At 45.9% G+C, this 20,712-nt stretch overlaps 1 protein-coding gene across 2 annotated transcripts in view; it reads left to right on the top strand.

Moving 5' to 3' along the window:
* LOC126537498 (vesicular glutamate transporter 3-like) overlaps window positions 1-20,712 on the top strand; it is a 115,313-nt gene that overhangs the window by 86,836 nt on the left and 7,765 nt on the right. The window contains exons 6-11 of one of the 2 annotated variants that reach the window (XM_050184524.3): window positions 2,772-2,858; window positions 6,151-6,287; window positions 7,101-7,232; window positions 11,177-11,309; window positions 16,592-16,702; window positions 18,251-18,378. In XM_050184524.3, coding sequence (XP_050040481.1) covers window positions 2,772-2,858; window positions 6,151-6,287; window positions 7,101-7,232; window positions 11,177-11,309; window positions 16,592-16,702; window positions 18,251-18,378 — 728 coding nt within the window. Of the gene's footprint in view, window positions 1-2,771; window positions 2,859-6,150; window positions 6,288-7,097; window positions 7,233-11,176; window positions 11,310-16,591; window positions 16,703-18,250; window positions 18,379-20,712 lie in introns of both variants that reach the window. The other variant, XM_050184523.3, reaches the window with a different exon arrangement.

The raw sequence follows: 20,712 nt of genomic DNA, 5'->3' as shown, positions 1-20,712 counted from the left end.
TTCGTGCAGACCGAGTTCACAGTATTCCCTGCACCAACGCTAGCAAGAGTGCAGGGCTTGCGCAGAAGGTGCCGCGCCGGCTCCGATTCATAACGAGTGCGGAATTCGATTGAACTGTTGTGAACTAGTTCACGAAGCCAAGACAAATCGAACGGATTTATTATCGCCTAAGGCGCTACGCCATGGCATTCATCTGAGTTTTTCTTACGCGGTGCCATCTAAGAACTTATATTTGGTGCCGAAAACCCACGTGCGGGCCTGTTTCTGTTCTAAGCATGCCTGACCGGAGTCCATAGGTGCTATACATGTATAGCACATACAGCATATTATAGCACCTTCTGCTAGTATTATCTCGTTTTATATTAGGATCTTCTGACACGAAGTCGATCATAGTGTGAGAAGTGACAGATGACTATTAATTAAAAAAAAGAACTGTATTTATGCAAATAACGCATAAAAAAGCAGCCACTTCTCTTTCGTTGTCACGCAACCGGTATCTTTCTCTCAGAGGTAAGTAAATGTCAATATTTGGGCTTATGGATCACAAATAATCTGTCTTGGACAAAACACGCTGACGTTACAAACAAAGCTCGCGGCAAATTGTTCTTTTCAAGACGTTCTTTAAAATAATATAGCTTGCGTGCCAGTCTATTATATGTTCTATGCTCGAGTAAGCAGTACTCCTTTGGGATCCGTACACCAGGGCTAATGTCAAGAAACTGGAAACAATACAGAATAAAGTGCCTAGCACGGTGTATATATAATTTGTACGAGCGCACGTGAGTTACGGATGTCATTCAGCGAAGTGGACCACCCTCAATTACCAACAGAAATCAAATTTGTCGGCTAAAGTTGTTCTACCAGATAGTAGAAGGGTATTATAATATTGATACGTCACCTTACTTACTCTGAAATAAGTTGGCGTTACCCTCACTTACTCTGAAGGATATATGCTACAAGACAACGGCATAATTCTGCAACAAAACCTTTCATTCCACAAAATAACTGTTTTAAGCACTCATCTATACCTAGAACCATTGTTGAATGGAGCAACCTTTGTAATGATGTAACTCAATATGCATTGTGGCCATTTGAGAAACAGTAACAGTATCTTTTTCATGCGTTTTGTGCGTTGTGCCTTGTTCTTTGGAACAGATTGTTATGTATCACGCCTGCTTTGATCTCCCTGGGATCACAGTATTCATAACTAAATAAAAAAATATAGCTGCTACAAATGTACGCCGATACGCTATACGCCCATTGCGTAAAGCTGCGCAAGCGCTGGCACGGAAGGCGACTGCCATGCTATTCTCTCATCGTTGGTGCCTTCTTCTGCAGTCGACACAAGAGGGGAGGGCGGCGGGAGAAGAGAAGCGCTCTCCTAAACCCTTGGCTTACCTTCCCAATCAGGCGTCCACAGCATCTAAACCTTCAGACACGCCAATTCTCTCGCCCGGCAGCACGTATATCCCAAAGAGCTATAATAGTGGGCGTTCGGTCGTGAACGCTCCTCGCAGCTCGGTTTCACGAGAACACGCACCATTGCCATCGGCACCTCTGTATCGGCGATGAAAATCTGACCACCCCAAGAACGGGCGGAACTTACAAACAGAACTACGCGCTTTAAATACAAATACCAATGGTGTCGTCTAGGAGGAGAGGAATCGCGATGTGCACGGCCTTCTATGGATATTATTTGTTTTCACCGTAAATTTTGGTCCCAAATAATAAATCTGTTGCGTTGTGTGATAAATGTCCCCGTCTCCTAGAGACGTCCTAATATACTTATCCCCTGTCGACGAAGGATACCTAAGAATCGCAATTGACTAGTTTAACTAATTTAGCCGCTTGATCTTCCATTGCCCTTGAATGATTTCCCCTTTCCTGTGTATATATTCTTATCACAATCATATACACGCTAAATGAAATATTCCATCGCGAACACTCACCTCACCGCTAAACGTATAGTTCAATTCATTCATGTATAAAACCTTCTTTCTTTTCTTCTTTTTTAAAAGAATAAGTCTCTACTCTGAGGTTATTGCCTACATAACCCTCCCGCTTCTTCGATTGCGCGCTCTGTAATTATCTTGGCTAAGTTAGCATTAATTTTCTTAAATTGTCTCTTTTTCCAGGTTTAATTACGTTGGCAGCAGACTTAAGATTTAAGGCATATTTTCAAACTGCATATAACGATGTTTATAATGGGAGAGTGTGAGGTTATAGCGGAAATGCTTTCTTTTTACATGACTTCAGAGCCTTTCGCAACGTTGCGGAATACAAGAATGCTCCGAATGGTCACTGATGCTGTGTGGTTCAGCAAACACAAATCACCCCTTCGATTGATTTAAATCCATATTACTCGATATGTACAGTCGAGAGCAAAAGTGTAAAGACCATGGAATCAGCAAAAAAAGAAATTCAATTTCTTCTAAAGCCGCGCAACGTGAAATTGTCTTAATGCATGACGCTCGTCAAACAGGCGCACGTAGACAGTGCCACTCGACTTCAGCCTTTATGCCTAGGCTGCGAAGAAAACAAAATTTAGCGGCACCTCTGGTCCCTAAATATTTTATCTCGATTGCACCATCTCGTCTGATCGCCATACGAAGTGTTCCGTTGTGTATCGGCGAGTGCTCGCTGGGTACTCTAGACTACAAACGGATTGCGCAGTGTACACTGTGATGTGGCGGATGCTGTGTCAGAATGACTACAGATCATACTGAAACATTGCGGCTGAGGTATCAGTGGCGTTTCTTTATTGTTCGCAGGTCTACACTTTGGTAGCCTACTTAGCTTTCAAATCTTCTCCGTCTTCGAAAGTCTCTTCAGTTCGACAGCGGGGCTGTACTTCTATGGTGAGTGATATGCTTTTGATTGACACTTGTTACGTGATGTCGTAAGAGAAGCTCATGCAGAGGATTGCTCCTATATATATATATATATATATATATATATATATATATATATATATATATATATATATATATATATATATATATATATATATATATATATATATATATATATATATATATATATATATATATATATATGTATACCGCAGGTAATGCACGCATGTGATTAAGTGCGAAGATGTGATTCATAGGCGTATAGCACGGGATTTTGTGTCGTCCACTTCACGCATGACTCCATCCTGCTAAAGTAAAGAACTCAGCGTAGCGGCCAATACGTTCGAAGGCGCGGTCTTGTGCAATCGCTTGACTACTGCGATTGAAACGTGTTCATAACACCGGGGTTAGCAGACGCTATGTCCATCGTCGAGTCAACCACTACATCTGCATAGATACCGACATTCTTGCCTGGAACACAATGCCGACTTTGACCACTTCGCCGCGTGTGTAGGCACTCCGCGTGGATCCATCTTCGAGAAACTAGCTTCTGAATGGCCCATGGTGCAGGCTCGAGCTCGACACTCACGCTGCTCTCTGTCAGCTCGGTGCAGCCTGACAAAGTGCTTCATAGAAGTTCTAGTTCCTGTCGCGCGCCTGGCTTCCGCGCTATCGTCCAGTCGGTTAGGGCCTCTGTTGCGTGTAGAAGCCGGCCTGAACTTCATTATGTTTTGCCCTGTTTACCACAAGAATCAACGCGCGTGGAAGCAAGACCGAACAGGAGGGAAAACACGAACAGACATTCTCGCTGTGCTTGGTGGGAAAGTAGAAAGGCCTGTAACGGGGCTGGTGGCATCCCTGGTAAATAGCCTCGCACTCCTGCACTCTCTGACATGTACTCCTGCACTCTCAGACATGTAGGCCAATTTGTCTGACGTTGAATTGCCTTCGGGGTCAATCGGATTGGTTTATCCCGCCCACCGCCTTCAGTGTGAACAGAGATTGATACAGTTCCTACTCGCCGTAGTGTACAAAGCGAGGCATTGCTTTCCTCAACTAGGCCATTTGCGGGTGGCTGTGCTCCACCTTGGTTGATTCTCACGGCACCATCTTCATGACTGGCTGCCGTTGTGCCAGCGTCATCGTGCCGTAGAATGGTCGCTGTCATCGTAGTGATGCCGCTGTGGTTATTACCATACCGTTGTCATCGTCATTGCCATCGTCACTCCAGTGTCATCATCCCAACATTGCCATTCTCGTAATGTTATTGTGGTTGCTGCCGTTGTCCTGTCGCCCCGCATACGCTCGTGGCACACGCTATTTCTCCCCTTATATGGGCACGCTGCGCCATTTGTTAAGACTCTGCGAAACCTCAAACGAGGCTAGCTATAGTAGGATACAAGTTAAAAAAAACAGCAGTTGGTAACCAAGGCGCACGGACCGCGCGGGGTTGGGTTACTCCACCTGCCAATCACAGGAGCAAACAACATCGTCGTCATACGACCTTTTCAAACTGGCGTCGTACTTGATACCTCCAGAGCACCACCGTGCTCCCGAGCGTCTGCTGTTCTTGAAGAGTCTTTTCATCAGCGGAAGCGATGAGGTGTGCGACAGACATGGATAAAGTGTATGGAGTCGGAGCATTTCACTCTTCAAAAGTCTGCGGTAGTTAATTTTACTGCTGACCCTGTTTTGCTCATAAGACTTCAGTGCCAACTGAAGTGAAACTTGGCAATGAATAGTTGCAGCGAAGCAAACATTTTACGTCAGTTCAATAAAGGATTAGGCTTTCACCGTGCCGCTATAATGGACGAGTGAAAATGCACAAAATTTCGCGCTTGTAATTATACTTTTGTGGTTCTTATTTAGGCAACAGGGAAGGTTTGAAGTACGAACTATTTGCGGCCTCGTGGAGGAACAGTGGCTGGCGCTTATTAGGGCGTGGGCGGTCTTCACTGCAGACTTGAGTTGTATCCGACTGTAGAAGCAACCTTTAAAGTGTTTCGCGTATAACATTGATTCAGCCTGAGCGTGTGATCTGCATAACTATTTCCAACTGATTCCTATGTTGGAATGCTTGATCTGAATCGAAAAACCAATTTGCCTAAATGTTATCGCCTCTGAGGTAAATATAATTTTGGCTAATAGGGTTTTCTTTGCCACGTGGGTTGCTGTGAGCTGGTTTACAACAAGCAGCACTGCTTGCTTGGTGATGACTTGTCGCGGTCTGTTCAACCAAGATGTGTTGGAAACATTCCCCCACTGGATACTTTTCTCTACAAAAACGCGTCAGAAGTGGCCTAAAGAAATTACAGCTCTACCAAAACATTCAGGCTAGCAGATAAGTGCATCAACCACAAACAAAATAAAGAATTCAGCACTCTGTGGCTGTACGAGCGCAAAACACACACGAGCGCCGCGAGCCTCGTGACTGCTGGTGCTGTTGTCACCAGCACTGCGGTGCTTACATCAACTGATCGCACCTCGGTACTCGTGCGGCAACATCTCCCTACTGTTTTCAATACGGCATGATACAGCGAAGGCAAAGGAGAGTTTTAGCTTGGGCGGTATTTGGTAAACGCAGGCGGACTGGGCGTTTTACCGGAGGGGCGGAAGCGTAAATGTGAGCGACCTGCACGGTGCAGCCACCTGGCGACGCAGAGCTCAAACACACAAACACAGATACTATTGCAGTAACCAAGTGTATTTCACTTTACTGCTGGCGTTACTTAATTTTCGGCCGCAACACGATTACGCTATTGCCGGTAATTTGCATCAGCAGTGAAGCAGAATACACTTCCTTATTGCAATATTAGCTGTACGGTTGTCTGATTGAGCTCTGCGTCACCAGGCGGCTGCACCGTGCAGGGTGTTCACGTTTGCGCCTCCACTCATCTGGTACAACGCCCAGTCCGCTTGCGTTAACCCGAATAATGGACACGCTAAAGCTCTGTCTAGTTTTCACCCGCCGTGGTTGCTCAGTGGCTATGGTGTTAGGCTGCTGAGCACGAGGTCGCGGGATCGAATCCCGGCCACGGCGGCCGCATTTCGATGGGGGCGAAATGCGAAAACACCCGTGTACTTAGATTTAGGTGCACGTTAAAGAACCCCTGGTGGTCGAAATTTCCGGAGTCCCCCACTACGGCGTGCCTCATAATCAGAATGTGGTTTTGGCACGTAAAACCCCACAATTTAATTTTTTTTTTTTCTGTCTAGTTTATTTTATGGACATCGGGCGCAGTCATTTTGGTACTTCATCAAAGTGGTCACTTGTTGCTCTGTCATCTTACCGATCCAGGCATGCTAGGCATCCTCTGGGTGTTGCCATGGTTCCTTCTCATTTCCGAGACACCATCCAAGCACCCGGGGGTGTCGACAAGAGAGAAGATCTACATCATCGACTCACTTCAGACGCAGGAGCACATTCCTTTCTCGGTGAGTCTCCCCCTTCTTTGTTTTTGTTTGTTTATATGTTTGCAATAGGTAGGAAAGTAAAATGGGACAGCGACGCGAATGAGGCGGTGTGCGGTTGGCATGTGAAAAAAGAACAATTACTTAATGAAGCTTTGAATGGGGCATACTTATAGGATGAGACATTCCTGAAATTCGCAGCAGACTGGTTTGCTGTTGTTTCATGTACGATATGAACGAAACAGCAGAGGATGACGTGGCACACAGAGTAGACAAACATACATTGAACTGTACGTGTTTGCCCCATTATGTGTGATGCCATCTCGCACTGTTTAGTTCATCACTGTCGAGCTGGGCTGTGCACCTGTTTAAAATGGCCACAATAACGCGCAAAACATTGTTATAAACAATTTCTCAGTTATCTACATTCATTTACAGCCGTGTTCACCTGGACATACTTATGGTACAAATGTTTACGCCGTATAACACCTGCATCGTCACGAGTTTCTCCGTGAAATCCTGCGCGAGAAGTTCTTAAAGGGGTGTGAATATCACCACTGCAATTTGAGGTACCAGTTCCAGGCTGCGTGGCTTCCAATTGAGTGCAACACTTACGAACGAAACGCTTTGTGAAGCCAACCCCAAAATTGTAAGACGAGGAAACGGATAAAGCAGTTCCGTTAGCGACGAGGAAGGTACAACTGCACACGATGAGTCGTGGATGTAATTAAAGTGGTGCTGTAGTTAAAGTCATCGTGCACGGAGTATACAAACCTCGTGCGGTTCTCGTAATGCATTTATTTCTCCTTGTCTCCACTCGCCCCGGATCCCTAGCAGCAACCGACGGGCATCCCAATGCGCTCCATCCTGTCTTCGGGTCCCGTGTGGGCCATTCTGCTCGCGTCGTTCGGCCGGACGTGGACCTACAACACGCTGCTCCACATAATGCAGTGGTACTACAACGACGAGGTGAGCGTGCCTTTGGGTGAATTGCTATGCGCAGCGAATGTCGCCGGACTGGCAGGCAGCAGCATTCTAGCTGGCCACCACCGCGTCACAGAGGCGCTCGTTCAAAAAGGCTGGTGAACCACTGAATCTGTAGCAGCGAAGGAACCTGTCGGAAAGCTCGGATATCTCAACCGTTGTATAGCGAGCGTAAAGGTAGTGCGGCGTAAGCGCGCGCATGCGTGTTGCGTAATAATACTCACCACCGACGCTGGATTTGCTTTTATTTAAATATGGCGGCAGTGCCTTGCCCATCGCCGTCTTGCACCAAGAGCTGCTTTGCGCGTTCCTTGAGTTCCGCGTTTCCCGAGAGAGTGGGAGAAAACAGGGATAAATCTGATTTGGAAAGGGAGGGAAGTGATGCGCGGACACGCCATTCACGTTTCGACGACTCAGCTACTCTCGCAGAACGTGAGATGCTTTCATCTCGACGTTAGAACCAATATTGCCGAAGGCACGAGGTCGGGGAGACCAGAGGAAGGCATCGTCGCTGGCGGCTTAGCCGAGTTCCTTTCGTATGTTTGTGAGTCAAGGCATGGACACCTTCTCCCAATTAATGTGTTTAGGAGGGGGGGGGGGGGGGTGTAACTGTGGAATTGTGATAAAAGATGGAAATAAGAGCGTAAATTAGAGATAATATTCCAGCTGAAATTAGGCAGCAGTGGACTTGAGCAGGTCATGCAATATAGAACGGATACCCAGGGGTCTATTATATCAAGACAACTGGCGCCAAAAGAATAAAAGAACAGCTGATATGAATATAGTGGAGGAAATCGAAAATTACAGGTCTCGAGTGGGGGACGGGGTCACTGTGGTCATAGGAGACCTCTCAGTGCTAACCTTTCCCTTCTTCATAAAGAACCACTTCTCCTCTTAGGAAGGTGTTCGTCTGGCAGTAGAAGCAAGCAGTATTATGTTGTTGTCGGCCCTAATGCCTTTTTCACGTGAGAATAATTTGCTGGCGCAGTACAATTACCAGCAATTATATTTTGTCATTCAACTTGAACAGTAGAATACGTAACGGGATACTCGTAATTCGCTGCCATCTGGAAGTATGAGTGCTGCTTCATGCTGATAACCAGTTCAACTGTTTTCGTTATTAAATTTTTCTTCGTACGCATAGTTTTTATCAAACACTTAGCATTAACTTGCTCCTTTACCGCCAGTGAAGAAATAGGATAGCAATAAAAGTTATCATCTAATCTTACGGCCTTGATATGGCTACGCGGCAATGGCAGTGGCGCGGTCTAGAGAACCACTGTAGTACTAGCGATTCTTACCAGCGTAAGTAACAAACTGGCGATAATAAGAATTGCTTCTAAATACACCGAACCTGTGACAAATATGCTATTAAAAGTGGCCCATGTGTGAAGGCCTATCAAGTCTCTAACTTTATTTTGAATTGAAGCTGTACAAACGAGATATAAGGCGTTGATTATGCCAGAAACTAAAAGCAGTTGTTTTTTTTCTTTTGCTTGGCAAGTTATAATTCTGAGTGATAATACATACTTCAATAACCGCAAAACGTGCTTTGGTCAATGTCATATAAAGCTTCCATGCGGGCATCTCTAGTATCTAACTGGAAAACAAGCACATGCTAACATGTGTGTTCCAGAGGTCTCTCCCCTCCCCCCCCCTCCCCTCTACCTTCCACCCATAACGCCTAAATGTGTAAAATACAATTCAAACGAGTGTGTAACTACTAAGTATCTTTGAACGCCACAAAGTTCCACAGGGGCCATAGTTATAGCGTAGTGGATGGCTTATTACATGCTTTGATTGCCTGACGTTCTTTTACCGTGCACCAAAAGTCATCATCTTTAAATATAGTTGGCAAGCTGCTCAGCGACAGAACTTACTTGAATACCTTGTCAAATGCGGCTGATAATCAGCCATTGCCTTGAGTGCGGCATTAATCGACAGGCTGCAGTGATCGGGAAACGGAATACAACTCGAGTACGGAGATGCCTAAGCACTCAGTGCGTAATTTACAGCGAGAGCACGACTTCCCCTGAAAACGTCGCGGAGTAAGACGCGGAGTCTTACTTCCAGCCGCGCGCAATAGAAATTCGTATGGGCCGTAATGATTTATGCGCATAGTTCAAGGTATCTTGCTACGATCAACGGACTCATGGAATCATGTGCAGCGATTACTTTGGCCTTGTTCGTACGCGGACCGCCAGTGGCCCCGTGATGAGCGCTCTCGCGATAGATCCACCGATAGCCAACCGGCTACCACAACCAAACAGTAACGAGGAAGAAAAGACACGTTTAGAACACGCAGATCGGGCGCACCTCTGGCGTTGAATATCGCAAATGCAATACTTGCTTAACTGCGTTCTTTTCTTTCAGAGCAAACAGCCGCCGACCTCCATTGTCTTAGATGTCACTCAACGAATAGTCTGTCAGGAGTAAACCATGCTCGTCATTTTTTTCCACGCGCCTACTGCCTTCTTAATTTACATTTATTTCCGGTTACTCAGTGCATCTTCTGTAGGAAGCATTTCATTTTGAAGACTGAAAAAAAAAAACAATTCTTACAGTGGCCAGAGCATTCGCCTCGGGCTCGATATCGCGGAAAGCAGCGGCCGTCCTCGGCAGTGAGGGAGCCGCGGGTCATCACATCCTCAAATGGTTTCCAGCCCACATGGGGGCCGACGTGCACCCCGACTTTCCCAACGCCAACGAGCTGGCACACGGACGCGCGCGAGGACTCACGCACCGCGGCGATCGTGGCGAGCGAAGTGGCGGGGAGGGAGGGGAGCACGGAGACCCGCTGCTCACCTTCAACGAACTAACAACACATTATCAGCTGTCGAGGAGGACCTTCCCGCTCCCCCACGCTAAACTTACTAGACCACAGTCATCTATATTCAGAATGCTGCAAACAAGGTCGTTCCCCTCGAGAGGCAGAATGAGCCTTTATTCACCGGACGTAGAGCCGCAATGTCCGGATTGCGGCGAATCGTACTGCTCGCTATCGCACATGCTTTGGCAATGCTCCGCGTTAAGCGGCACCGTGTACAGCACAGAAGAAGACTGGATGGACGCCCTGCGAAGCGACGACCACCAGACCCAGCTTCGGGCCGTCCAGAGGGCTCACGAAAGGGCGGAGGCTCACGGGCTTCCCGTCCCAACGTGGGTGCGGCCCGCGACCCCTGCCGACCACTAAACGAAGAGTGGGTGGGAAGGGGTTCCTCAGGACCCAATAAAGTTCTTTCCTCCTCCTCCTCCTCCTACAGTGGTTCAGTTTCCTGCGAGCGGGACAAACGAGGTGGACCACCCAACAGTTTATTGCGATGTTCACTAGTGGTAGCGGCGAAGCTGCTGGCACTAGTTACTATCGCAATATGTCACCGTCGATTCTGTCGTACGATTCATAGATTGAATCAACCATTGTACTATTTAGCTAGGCCTGTTTGCTACGAAAGTCCCAGGCGTTAATCTTGAAGGATAAATCAACCTACGAAGATGCACCTTCTTTTTTGAGGTTTGGCTTCACGGCATTATAAAGTCTTCTGCCGTGAAGCCACACCCTAAAGCAGCAATTGCGCTGTCGTGAAGTCACACCTCAAGGCGACATTTACATATAATTCGCATCCCGGCATTCCGACGTTACTGACTATATATATATATATATATATATATATATATATATACATATATATATATATATATATATTGCACGGGTCAGCTGCGCAAAAATATGGCATATCAAGCGGGCTTTAGTTGGGCATACACAACATGACTCCGTTGTTGGTAACCTAGCGGCGCTTCAGCGTTTCTTCCGGGAATTAACAGAAGCATATAGCACACACGTTTCTGAAGCTTCACAGCTTGGAGATAGTTGTTCTCTCCGTATTCCAGATTCCGGTAAGGCATCGCCGCTTTTATTTTTTTCTGAGCAGATTCGGTATGCAAAGGAGATCCCCTACTTCCTGATGATGGTCTCCGTCGTGGTCAGCGGTTACGTCGCCGACGGCCTTCAGGAGAAAAACCTGATGACGACGTCGACTGTGAGGAAGATATTCGGGGGTACAGGTGAGAGCCACTCGCACCATGTTCGAACACCGTCCATTGCTGTAAGCTGAATGCGCAGTTTCTACAAAGAAGGGTGTCTCTAACTACAGCATTTTGCCCAGAAGACTAAGTTAGCCGCGTTTGAAACACTGAGTTGGCCACGCATGGTGAAGGAATTTTTTCTCAAGTTTATACTGACTAGCGTACTCGTTTGCCTTTTTCCGGCGACCGCATGTCACTGGTTAATAAATGCTAAAAGTTATCGCTGAGCGCAAGACGCGCCTGTCCTGTGTGGGAAGTTTCTCGAATGTTATCCCAGTTTATTTCTGTTGGCTGTGCTTTTGGCCGAGCCTTGTGTAACCAGACTGCGTGCGCGACGCCAGTGGGGGTGTACGTCTTAGAACTTTCATGAGCACCAGCGATTTCGTTGGAACGGCCAATGAGCCATGCATAATTAGCTGACGCGTCTGATCGGCAGATCAGCTTTTTTTCGACGATCGATTAGTGTGCTCGCCGATATCATTGTGCTGAGTGTTACTTATTTCGTTAGGCACAGCTTTGCCCATTAAAGAGTTAAATTTCTAACTCAGTTTTCCCATTGCGCCTTTCTTCACCGTGACTACAACGCGACATCGTGAAGTAAATATTAATTTTGTGCGCTTTAACAATTTTTGTTGGCAACTATTAACTAGTCACGAGTAGGCTGCCCATATATTATGACATTCTTGGTAAGCTAGCACGGAAGCTTCAAGCACGTCTTTCATTTGTGTGCTTTCTCTGCCAGGCGGAGAACTTTGCTCGCGGTACGACTAACATCTTCGGTGTCCCAAAAATTCAATTTACGGCTACGGCTTAACTTGACGTGCGTTTTTAATGCATCTTTTGAAAATGCTGAATAACACCGTTCATTAAAGGCACAAACTTCTTCTGGTATTAAAGTGCACCACCTGCGCAAAACTCTTGAAACAAGATCTATTTGAATGTGCCTCGTATACATGAAGCCATCGGCAGTCAGATGTAGCTTCTGCCACCCTCTAACCCTCATATCCGTTTCGTCATGTTTATTGGGCTAGAAAGTCCGTCACCGTCCCGATACGAAGCGATGCCTGCGTTTCTCTCTGTCCCCTCTCTCTCTCTATTATACCTTTGAGCTTTCGTGCCGACATAGGCATAAAAGGTCACAGAGAGTAGCACAAGCAGAACCGCCAGGACATTCGACCACAATGCAGCGCATACCTTGACATGTTGGTATCCTTCGAAACAGTGGCGCAGAGAAACTTACTTCTGACGCACCATGAGAACGCCGTCATTTATTTTACACACTTTACGAAGACGAATAGAAACACGAGGGTAAGGCAATTCCGCGAGTGTCATGAATCTACGACACTTCTGTGAACAGTGGTTTGTGTAGAAAGACTCCGGCATTTGCATTTGTTGTTACGTATAGATGAGCCGAAGAGTATGACATGGACTCTGCTCGATCACTTGATGCTAGAGGTTGCTTGCACGGCCTGTTTTCTTTACCTTATACACCGCGCGTCATTGCCTTGGGAGTGCAGCCAATCACGGGGAAAACTTGTGTGGAACACCTTTTGATAAGTAGTGCTTGTTATGCTTCAGAGAGAAGCGCTTTGAGAACAGTCATTAACCGGCTTCATGACCACCCGCTTAACATAAAGAAACGTCTTCTTTCTTAAGAAGGTAATCCAGCGCTACTTCTTTCTTTTTTCTTTCTTTTTTCTTTTTCACGTGGACGCAGAAGGTACATGACCGGACGTGCACTGCATGTACTTTCTGTGTCCTCGGCAAAGAGAAGAAAAAAATGTAGCCGTGGATTACTTTCTTAAGGAAGAAAAGTAAGTCACCATCTAGCCCCGTAACGTGTTCTGTTAAGCTTCTTCTGCCGCGAAATAACAGATCAGAGGAACTAACGGATCTGAATGTCTCAGCAGCATTTCTAAGAAACGAGGATATAGTGCTAGGTATTAATATTCAGGGAGGTTTTAGTTTAGATTTTGCTTTCTTAGCTATGTTGATTAATTAGCGAAGTTTAACGTCTCAAAGCAACAGTAGGACTACGATGCCGTGGTGGATATCACTGGGTTAATTTTGACCTTCTGGGATGCTTTAAATGGTGCATAAATCTAAGTACATGAGCGTTCTTGCATTTTTCCTCTACCGAAAGGCAGATGGCGCCGCCGGGTATCGAACTCATGACATTGGGCTCAGCAGCATAACACCACAGTCACTTCGCCAACGTGTCGTTTTTTTTTTCTCGCTATGTGTTTACGTTACAGCTTATTTAATTTTTGCAATGTATGGATTTCTTTGTACATCACACGAAAGGTTGAGATTTTGTGCGTGCGTATTTGTGTGTGCCGATTTGTATGTGTATGCGCGTGTTTGCGTGTGTGTGTGCGTTCGTTTGTAATGATGCCTGGGGCTTATGTATACTACCTGTGGGTGGGACCTGTTATCCTCTACCTCGTTTGTGGAGACAACGGTGACATATGCGCTGCCAACATTTCCAATAGTGCACTCAACTATCAATATAACAGGTGACTCCTCGCTGGGGAAGTGCGAAAGCACATGCTTCCGAGGTGCTCACAATACTCGGCTGCGACCAGCTAGCGTAGCGGTGCGAAGGCTGCGAATTACGAACGCATGTGGAGTATATATGATCACTTATAACAATCTTGGACAACACAGTAAATGAATTACCAACATGCCCGCTTGGCATTCCAGAAGACTCTTATCAAGTGGGATCCTACATGCAAGATTTGAATGCAGGCGCCCTATTACCGTCGACAACCTAAGAATACAAGCAAGCTCCTTCCACCCATTCTTTATCCAAAGAACGCAAAATTAACCAGGTTCGTCCTGGTTCGTCCTGGTTCGTCCTGGTTCGTGATTACGGGCAGCGAAAACTACAAGGACAGAGGGGGGAATATTTCAAACAGGTCTAGCGTGGCACTACCGCAAGATTTTATTGATATTACTGCATTTTTTTTTGTAAATTACAGCCAGAATGCAGAAGCACTGTCGTTCAGCGTAGTCCTACAGTCACGCTTCAGTCTTGTTTTTGTACTTACGTGCCCTAAATCACGTGAACGACTGACGACGATGTCCCTTTGGAAAGTAAAGATGAATGCCTGGTTCGCGTGTACACAATGTGGTCGCAGTCGGTCAGCTCGGTGAGATCCAGCTAGCCTCCGCAACAATTGACATGACTGCAGCGCAAGCTCAAATAATTTTCCTTTACCAGACTAGGTTTCCAACTCCGATTGATCTTGTGGATGGCAAGCGCTACCAACAAGCGTACTGGGGCGTTGTACCCTCGATAACATGACCGATCTGGGCTCAAATACATCAGTATACATTGGAACACTTGCTCTGTGACTGCTGATTATACAGGGTGTCCCAGCTAACTTAAGCCAGAGTTTAAAAACATGCGAATGCCACATAGCTGGAAAGAACCAAGGTAATGTTGTTTGCCGTCTCTGGCTAAAGTTAGCTGGGACATCCTGTATAACGATAACTTTTTGGAACATACGCAGTAGAATTTAAAGCCGTATGTGTGGTCGTGAGGCTCCTTGGTGAATCGATTGCTGTGAATCGGTACACTTGTCTTTTCAAAGCAGCGAAGTCATGCACTAGTGGGCAAACCTGCGCAGAGGGCTACGTTTCCGCCGCTGTTGCGCTGACTTGTGGTCCTTAAGTGTGAGCAAACATGCTTTAATTATTACGAAAGCGGTTTAACCGCCTCACTTGTATCGATCTATGCAGCATGTCGAAGGTAATAGCGTCATGATACAGGACCTACCTTCAGATCAGTCGTGCGCAAGTGTCCTGTTCAGGCGCTCGCACCACCTCTAGTTCTCCCTATGGAATAGCATGGTGGGATGAACGGAGGGCATTGCCGCCAAGTCAGGTTTGTAAGGCGAATAGGTTTCATTGGATCTTCGTTTGGCATAGTTGGGTGCCGGCGGCGGCGTATCTCGCCGGAAGTATCGAGGCAAAAACTGCAATTCCAGCGCACAATTTGAAAAGCTAGAGTTTTTCAAACAGGCGATCGATCACCTTGAACTTGAGCTTATAGTGCGCATTTCGTCGTATTGGAAGAGAACGGTAACATGAGTACAGGCTTCACTGCCAGCGGTGGCAAAGGAACCCTAATGCTATGATGGCTTTCCTTGAAATTTTCTAAGTTTCGGGTTTTTGTAATTTCAGAGGCTTGGTGCGATCATATAAATCCTTTTTTACTTCATAAGTCATAATTATAATGTTGAAAATCCCCACCCTGCAATCCATGCTACTCAGCCGAACCTTGTTTGGCTCGCGCTGGATCCTTAGTTCGATGGACAAAATAAACAGATCCGCTGTGTTGCTGGCAGAATATATAAAAAAACAACCTTTTCCGCAGGCACGCCGTTTACGTTCCAAGTAAATGATCAGGCAAGCAAAACGATCAGCATGTTCGCATACCGGAATTTCTGAAATGGTACAGGGGAGGCCTTCCATTTAAATTTCTTCAGACCTGACTACAGACCTCGAGACTTGGAGATGGTATAGAGCGGCAGCTACATAAATTATTTGAGTACAATATATTGTGCTGCCGAATATGTCGAACTTTCGACAACACGACAGTGGAGACAAAGAGAAAGATGTCAATTTCACAAGTTAAATGATTCACTGGCCACTTATGAATTACTTAAATGAGAAGTCAGTGAATTTCCACGTGCAGAAAAACGAATGCCAGCTACTTTTAAAGTATAGTTAACCGTGAGCATTTTTTAACTTTTCGAAGAGTGGGGGTTCACCTTTGTTTTTCTTTCTTTGCTCCAGTAAACACCAAATGGTAACGTTTAACGTCACGAAACATGCACGATGGCTTATGACGGACACCGCAGTGAGGGGCTTCGTAATAATTTCGACCACTCGGGGTTGTTTAACGTGCGCGTAATTGTGCATAAATGAGCGTTTTTGCATTCCGTTCTAGTCGGAACACGGCCACCGCGCCCTCGAGTCGAACCCCCGACCCTATGCTCAGCAGCGAACGCCACTGAATGGCTGTAAATCTTAGCTATGACTGACTAAGTCCCATCCGTGCTTCTTCTTATAGGGTCTGGGTTTACATTATAACGTTGTATGCGCGCGCATTGTTTCTGTGTGCAGTTTCTGTGAAAGGATGAGTTCCAAGACTAAATGGTGCCCATGGCCGTTCACCGTTTCGCCATCGGTCTGTCGCACCGATGGCAATGCAAGCCCGCTCATTGACCACAACGGGTTGCTTGTTATTGCAGGATTGCTGACGGAGGCCGTTCTCTTTCTGTCGATGGTGTACGTCGGACCGACGGACTTCGCTATGGTACTCTACTTTTTCGCCATGTCCATCCGAGAGCTCGCAGTCGCTGGTAAGTGGCGTGGCGAGCTTCGCGCAGATGAATTAGACTTCGCCTGCCAGCATGTTTTTAACTTGTAATTAGCAGATCAGGATGGTGTTCTCGACAGAAAGAAAAAAAGCGAGATGACGACGATGATGGTGGTAACAAGCGCTGGTAGACTTGGCCAGCAATTACTCCGCTTTAAGCATCCTGTTGGGTGTGGCAAATATTTTTCACAATGAGCCGATCAATTCGGTCGCTACCCGCCGTGGTTAGTTAGTGGTTGTGGTGTTGGGCTGCTAAGCACGAGGTCGCGGGATCGAATCCCGGCCACAGCGGCCGCATTTCGATGGGGGCGAAATGCGAAGACGCCCGTGTACTTAGATTGAGGTGAGCGTTAAAGAACCACAGCTGGTCAAAATTCCGGGAGTCCTCTACTACGGCTAGCCTCATAGTCAGAAAGAGGTTCCGGTACGTAAAACCGCATAATTAAATTTTTTTTTATTCCGTCGCTCGCGGAAATGATTAGGATGTGCGACAGTTTCTAGCACACTCTCCGCGCTCCTTCAAAAAAAGAAAAATGAAAGAAAGAAAAGACTATTCTGCACGTAGGTGGGAAAATAAATTTCTTAATACAATAGATTTCTTACCAGAATTTTTGATGTAATACAAAGCTACCGGGATATCAGTGCCGAAGCGAAAGATAATTCCAAGGACTGTGACGAGTGGCCGTGTTGCTATTGCGGAAACGTAATTGAACATGACAGTTCAACCTAATTTTGCACTTCAGCGAGCAACACTTTCGTTTTATCAAAATTTATTATAATACGAAATCACACGGAATTAGCGCGAGCGGTCTGGAAGGGGCTGAAGAGGCAATAAGGTCAGCATATAAAACCAGGAAGGCACGACCTCTGTTTTGTATACTTTACCGTATTCGCGTTTTAACGTAGACACATCACACGGCTAGGTTTCCTGTAGAGATCTTGTCGAATATATGTACACCATCGGTGTAACTTCAAACTCTAACGATTGCAAAACTGCGCCAATTCGTTCTTCGGTGTCCACGTTCGCATGCATTTGGAATAACGGCGCAATTCGAACCCAAAAAAGTGCACTTGAGAACATACTACATATTTAGAAACCCGCTTCAGAACGATTATATGTCGCAATTCCACGTAATTAGGCGTAACCTGCGTTCTTATCGCTTATTCCCTGTTTGCGTTTCAATTTAGGCCAATTGTACGCACGTGCCCGAGCTTACGTTATCGTTGTGACGCGTTGTAACCAGTGCCAAATATGTCCAAGAAAAATACGTATGGCAAATACCTTAGTGCCCATGATGACCTGGTCACAGGCTCAAACAAAAAGCGTGCAGTGACAGTACCCACATTCCCGGTTGTCATTTAACTAGCTGTAGCGCTAGATGATGATGACGACAATGATGATGACCTTAATGTCATTGTTACAGCTAGACGTGTCGGCAAGACAGCTGATCAGCCGCAATTCCCGCGTTCTCCCATTCTATTCCAATTTTAACTGACCTCAATTTTGGATCTGTGTTTTGTTTTTGCGCAGGTTATATGGTAAACCCACTGGACATTTCTCCACAATATGCTGGAATCATCGCGGGTCTCTCGGGAGCAATGACCTCTCTGGGAAACCTCACGTTTTACCCCATGATGAACCACATCTTCAACACATGGGTAAGGGTACTAGCGGCAGCATGACGAATGCTAAGAGCATGTTACAGCGTTCCGACAAATTTCGCTCCGTAAATCAGTGCCCTTGATATAAACTCCTGTAGATAAACGTGGTCCATATGCATTGGTATCGTCACCTTGCTGTCTCTCTAAAGAAAATTACCTTTTCGATTTCATCGTTATCAAGCGATTGGTGTATTAAACGTAGGAAGGGGAGACAAAGATTTTTTCACATGTGCTCCAAATTTACTGCATACGGATATTCAAAGCAGACCACGCATGCGCAGAAAAAAATCTCGTGTCATTGCTGCGCTGCGTATTTGTTGGGGTATACAGTTGACTTAATATGTATCTGAAGTATGTGCAATGGCGCTCAAACTTATAACTGCATTCTACTTTCTCTTTTGAGCATACGTGTGTTAGTCGTGTGTTAGATTGAATAAGCCAGGATGAGTAACCGCCAGTACTAACTCGGGGTACATAACACACACACACACACACACACACACACACACACACACACACACACACACACACACACACACACACACACACACACACACGCACGCACACGCACACACACACACACACACACCAGTGGCGTAGCCATAAATTTCGTTCGAGACAATTTGCCTAGGGATCAAATAGATTAATAATAAGTGCACTTGCATTGCCAAAGTTGCTGCAAACGAATTCTTGAACGCTACGCACTGCAAAGACAAGTAAAATACGTACTTTTTCACAAAAGAATACATTCGTATGTCCCGGAAATTGGGCCAGAAATAATTGATATCAATGCTTCCATGTATTTTATTCTTTTTATTAAGTAAAGAATGTATCATACGAACTTTAGAACTATGTCAGTTCGAAACCAGCAAAGCAGTGCATGCCGCTGATATGAAAAACGTGAAGTCCATGAAAAGAACAAGTAGATGACAACTATTTTAATGAACATAACTTGAGGCAAAGCGCAAAAAAAAAAGAAACACGAGGAAAAAAGAAGGCATCGAAGAAACAGCACTACAAACAACTGAATTTTTATTGCACATGGTTATCACATATATACCGTCGTAGAACTGGAAAAATAAAGCTGCTGTCGCACATAGATTCCTCTCCGGCAAAATCATCCGCCAATGGATGATTTTGCCGGGATGAAATTTATGTGCGACCTTCCCCCCGATGCATCGCGAGCGACGGAAGCCGGCGTGCTTCCTCCTCGCTTTTCTCTCTTGCGCACACAAAACTGCGCCACCATCGACGGCTCCCCCCCTCGCCCCCTCAACGCTTTCACTCGCACATACAGCATGCGGCGCGCGGTGACGGTGTTATCGCCCTTGGACTTTATACAGAACATGACGGGGACTGTAGGAATGCGCCTGGAGTGTCCATGTAATTGCTATCGCAATAAGAGTATATCCGGCAACTGAAGAGTCTCGTGGACCATTAGTTTCCGCAAAAGAAGAAGTAGCGAAATCGAACTTTCCACATACGACAATTCGCTGCGCCGCAACAATGTCTTTCTTTCTTTTGTGGGGCATGTAGGGACACCGAAATGAAAAAAATATGTAGAGGAAAGCATGTTCGTCATAATCGAATGCCTACTTTGGACATCTAATGTGGCTACCGAATAGAAGAAAACGTGAGGAGCTTGGTCCACAGAGAAACATACGCATACTCCATGGTATCCTACACCGGCGAGACAAAGCACTTTCTGGAGAGGTTGCAATAACACCGAATTGAAGGTGATGCCCTCAAGCGAATGCGTTGCAATCCGTCGAGTCCCCACAATGATGCGGCGAGTGACCGTTGTTTCTTTTTCTCGTCTGCTGGCCAGAAAAACTCCAAAACTGTGCCAGGCCAAAATCCACTCGGAGAGAGAAAAACGAACGCGCACCGAAGTGTGCCGCGTGGTGGTCGAGGCACCATGAGGAAAAAATATGCGCTCTCGCTGGCTCTGGGAGCCCGCGGGTAGCGAGATGTAAAAAAAATTGAAGAGGCTCAATGTGTCCTCGCGAATAAAAGTCCAAGCAGAAAAAGTTAATAAGAACGTAGTTACCTTTGCTGACTTTTGTATCTTGACATGGATGCTTTGGCGCAGGTGAAAAAAATGTTGATGTTCTTTTCTGTGACATGAAAGCACAAATGAACCACGCTTTGTCAACTTGCCTGATAGTGTGTCAGTTGATTTGGCTTGTCTCGTAATATGGTCCCATGTGCGACTTTAGAAAAGACAATGCACCTTTGGCGTCAAATCTTTATCAGAACATTAAACCCACAAAGTTGCGGAATTCAAAATCTAAAGCACGACTTTGGAAATGTCAATGCACTTTTCGTATC

Source organism: Dermacentor andersoni, chromosome 4 (genome assembly GCF_023375885.2).
Source record: "Dermacentor andersoni chromosome 4, qqDerAnde1_hic_scaffold, whole genome shotgun sequence".
Classification (NCBI taxonomy): domain Eukaryota; kingdom Metazoa; phylum Arthropoda; class Arachnida; order Ixodida; family Ixodidae; genus Dermacentor; species Dermacentor andersoni.
The sequence above is the reverse complement of the archived record's forward strand: the minus strand, read 5'-3'. Positions and strand labels throughout refer to the sequence as shown.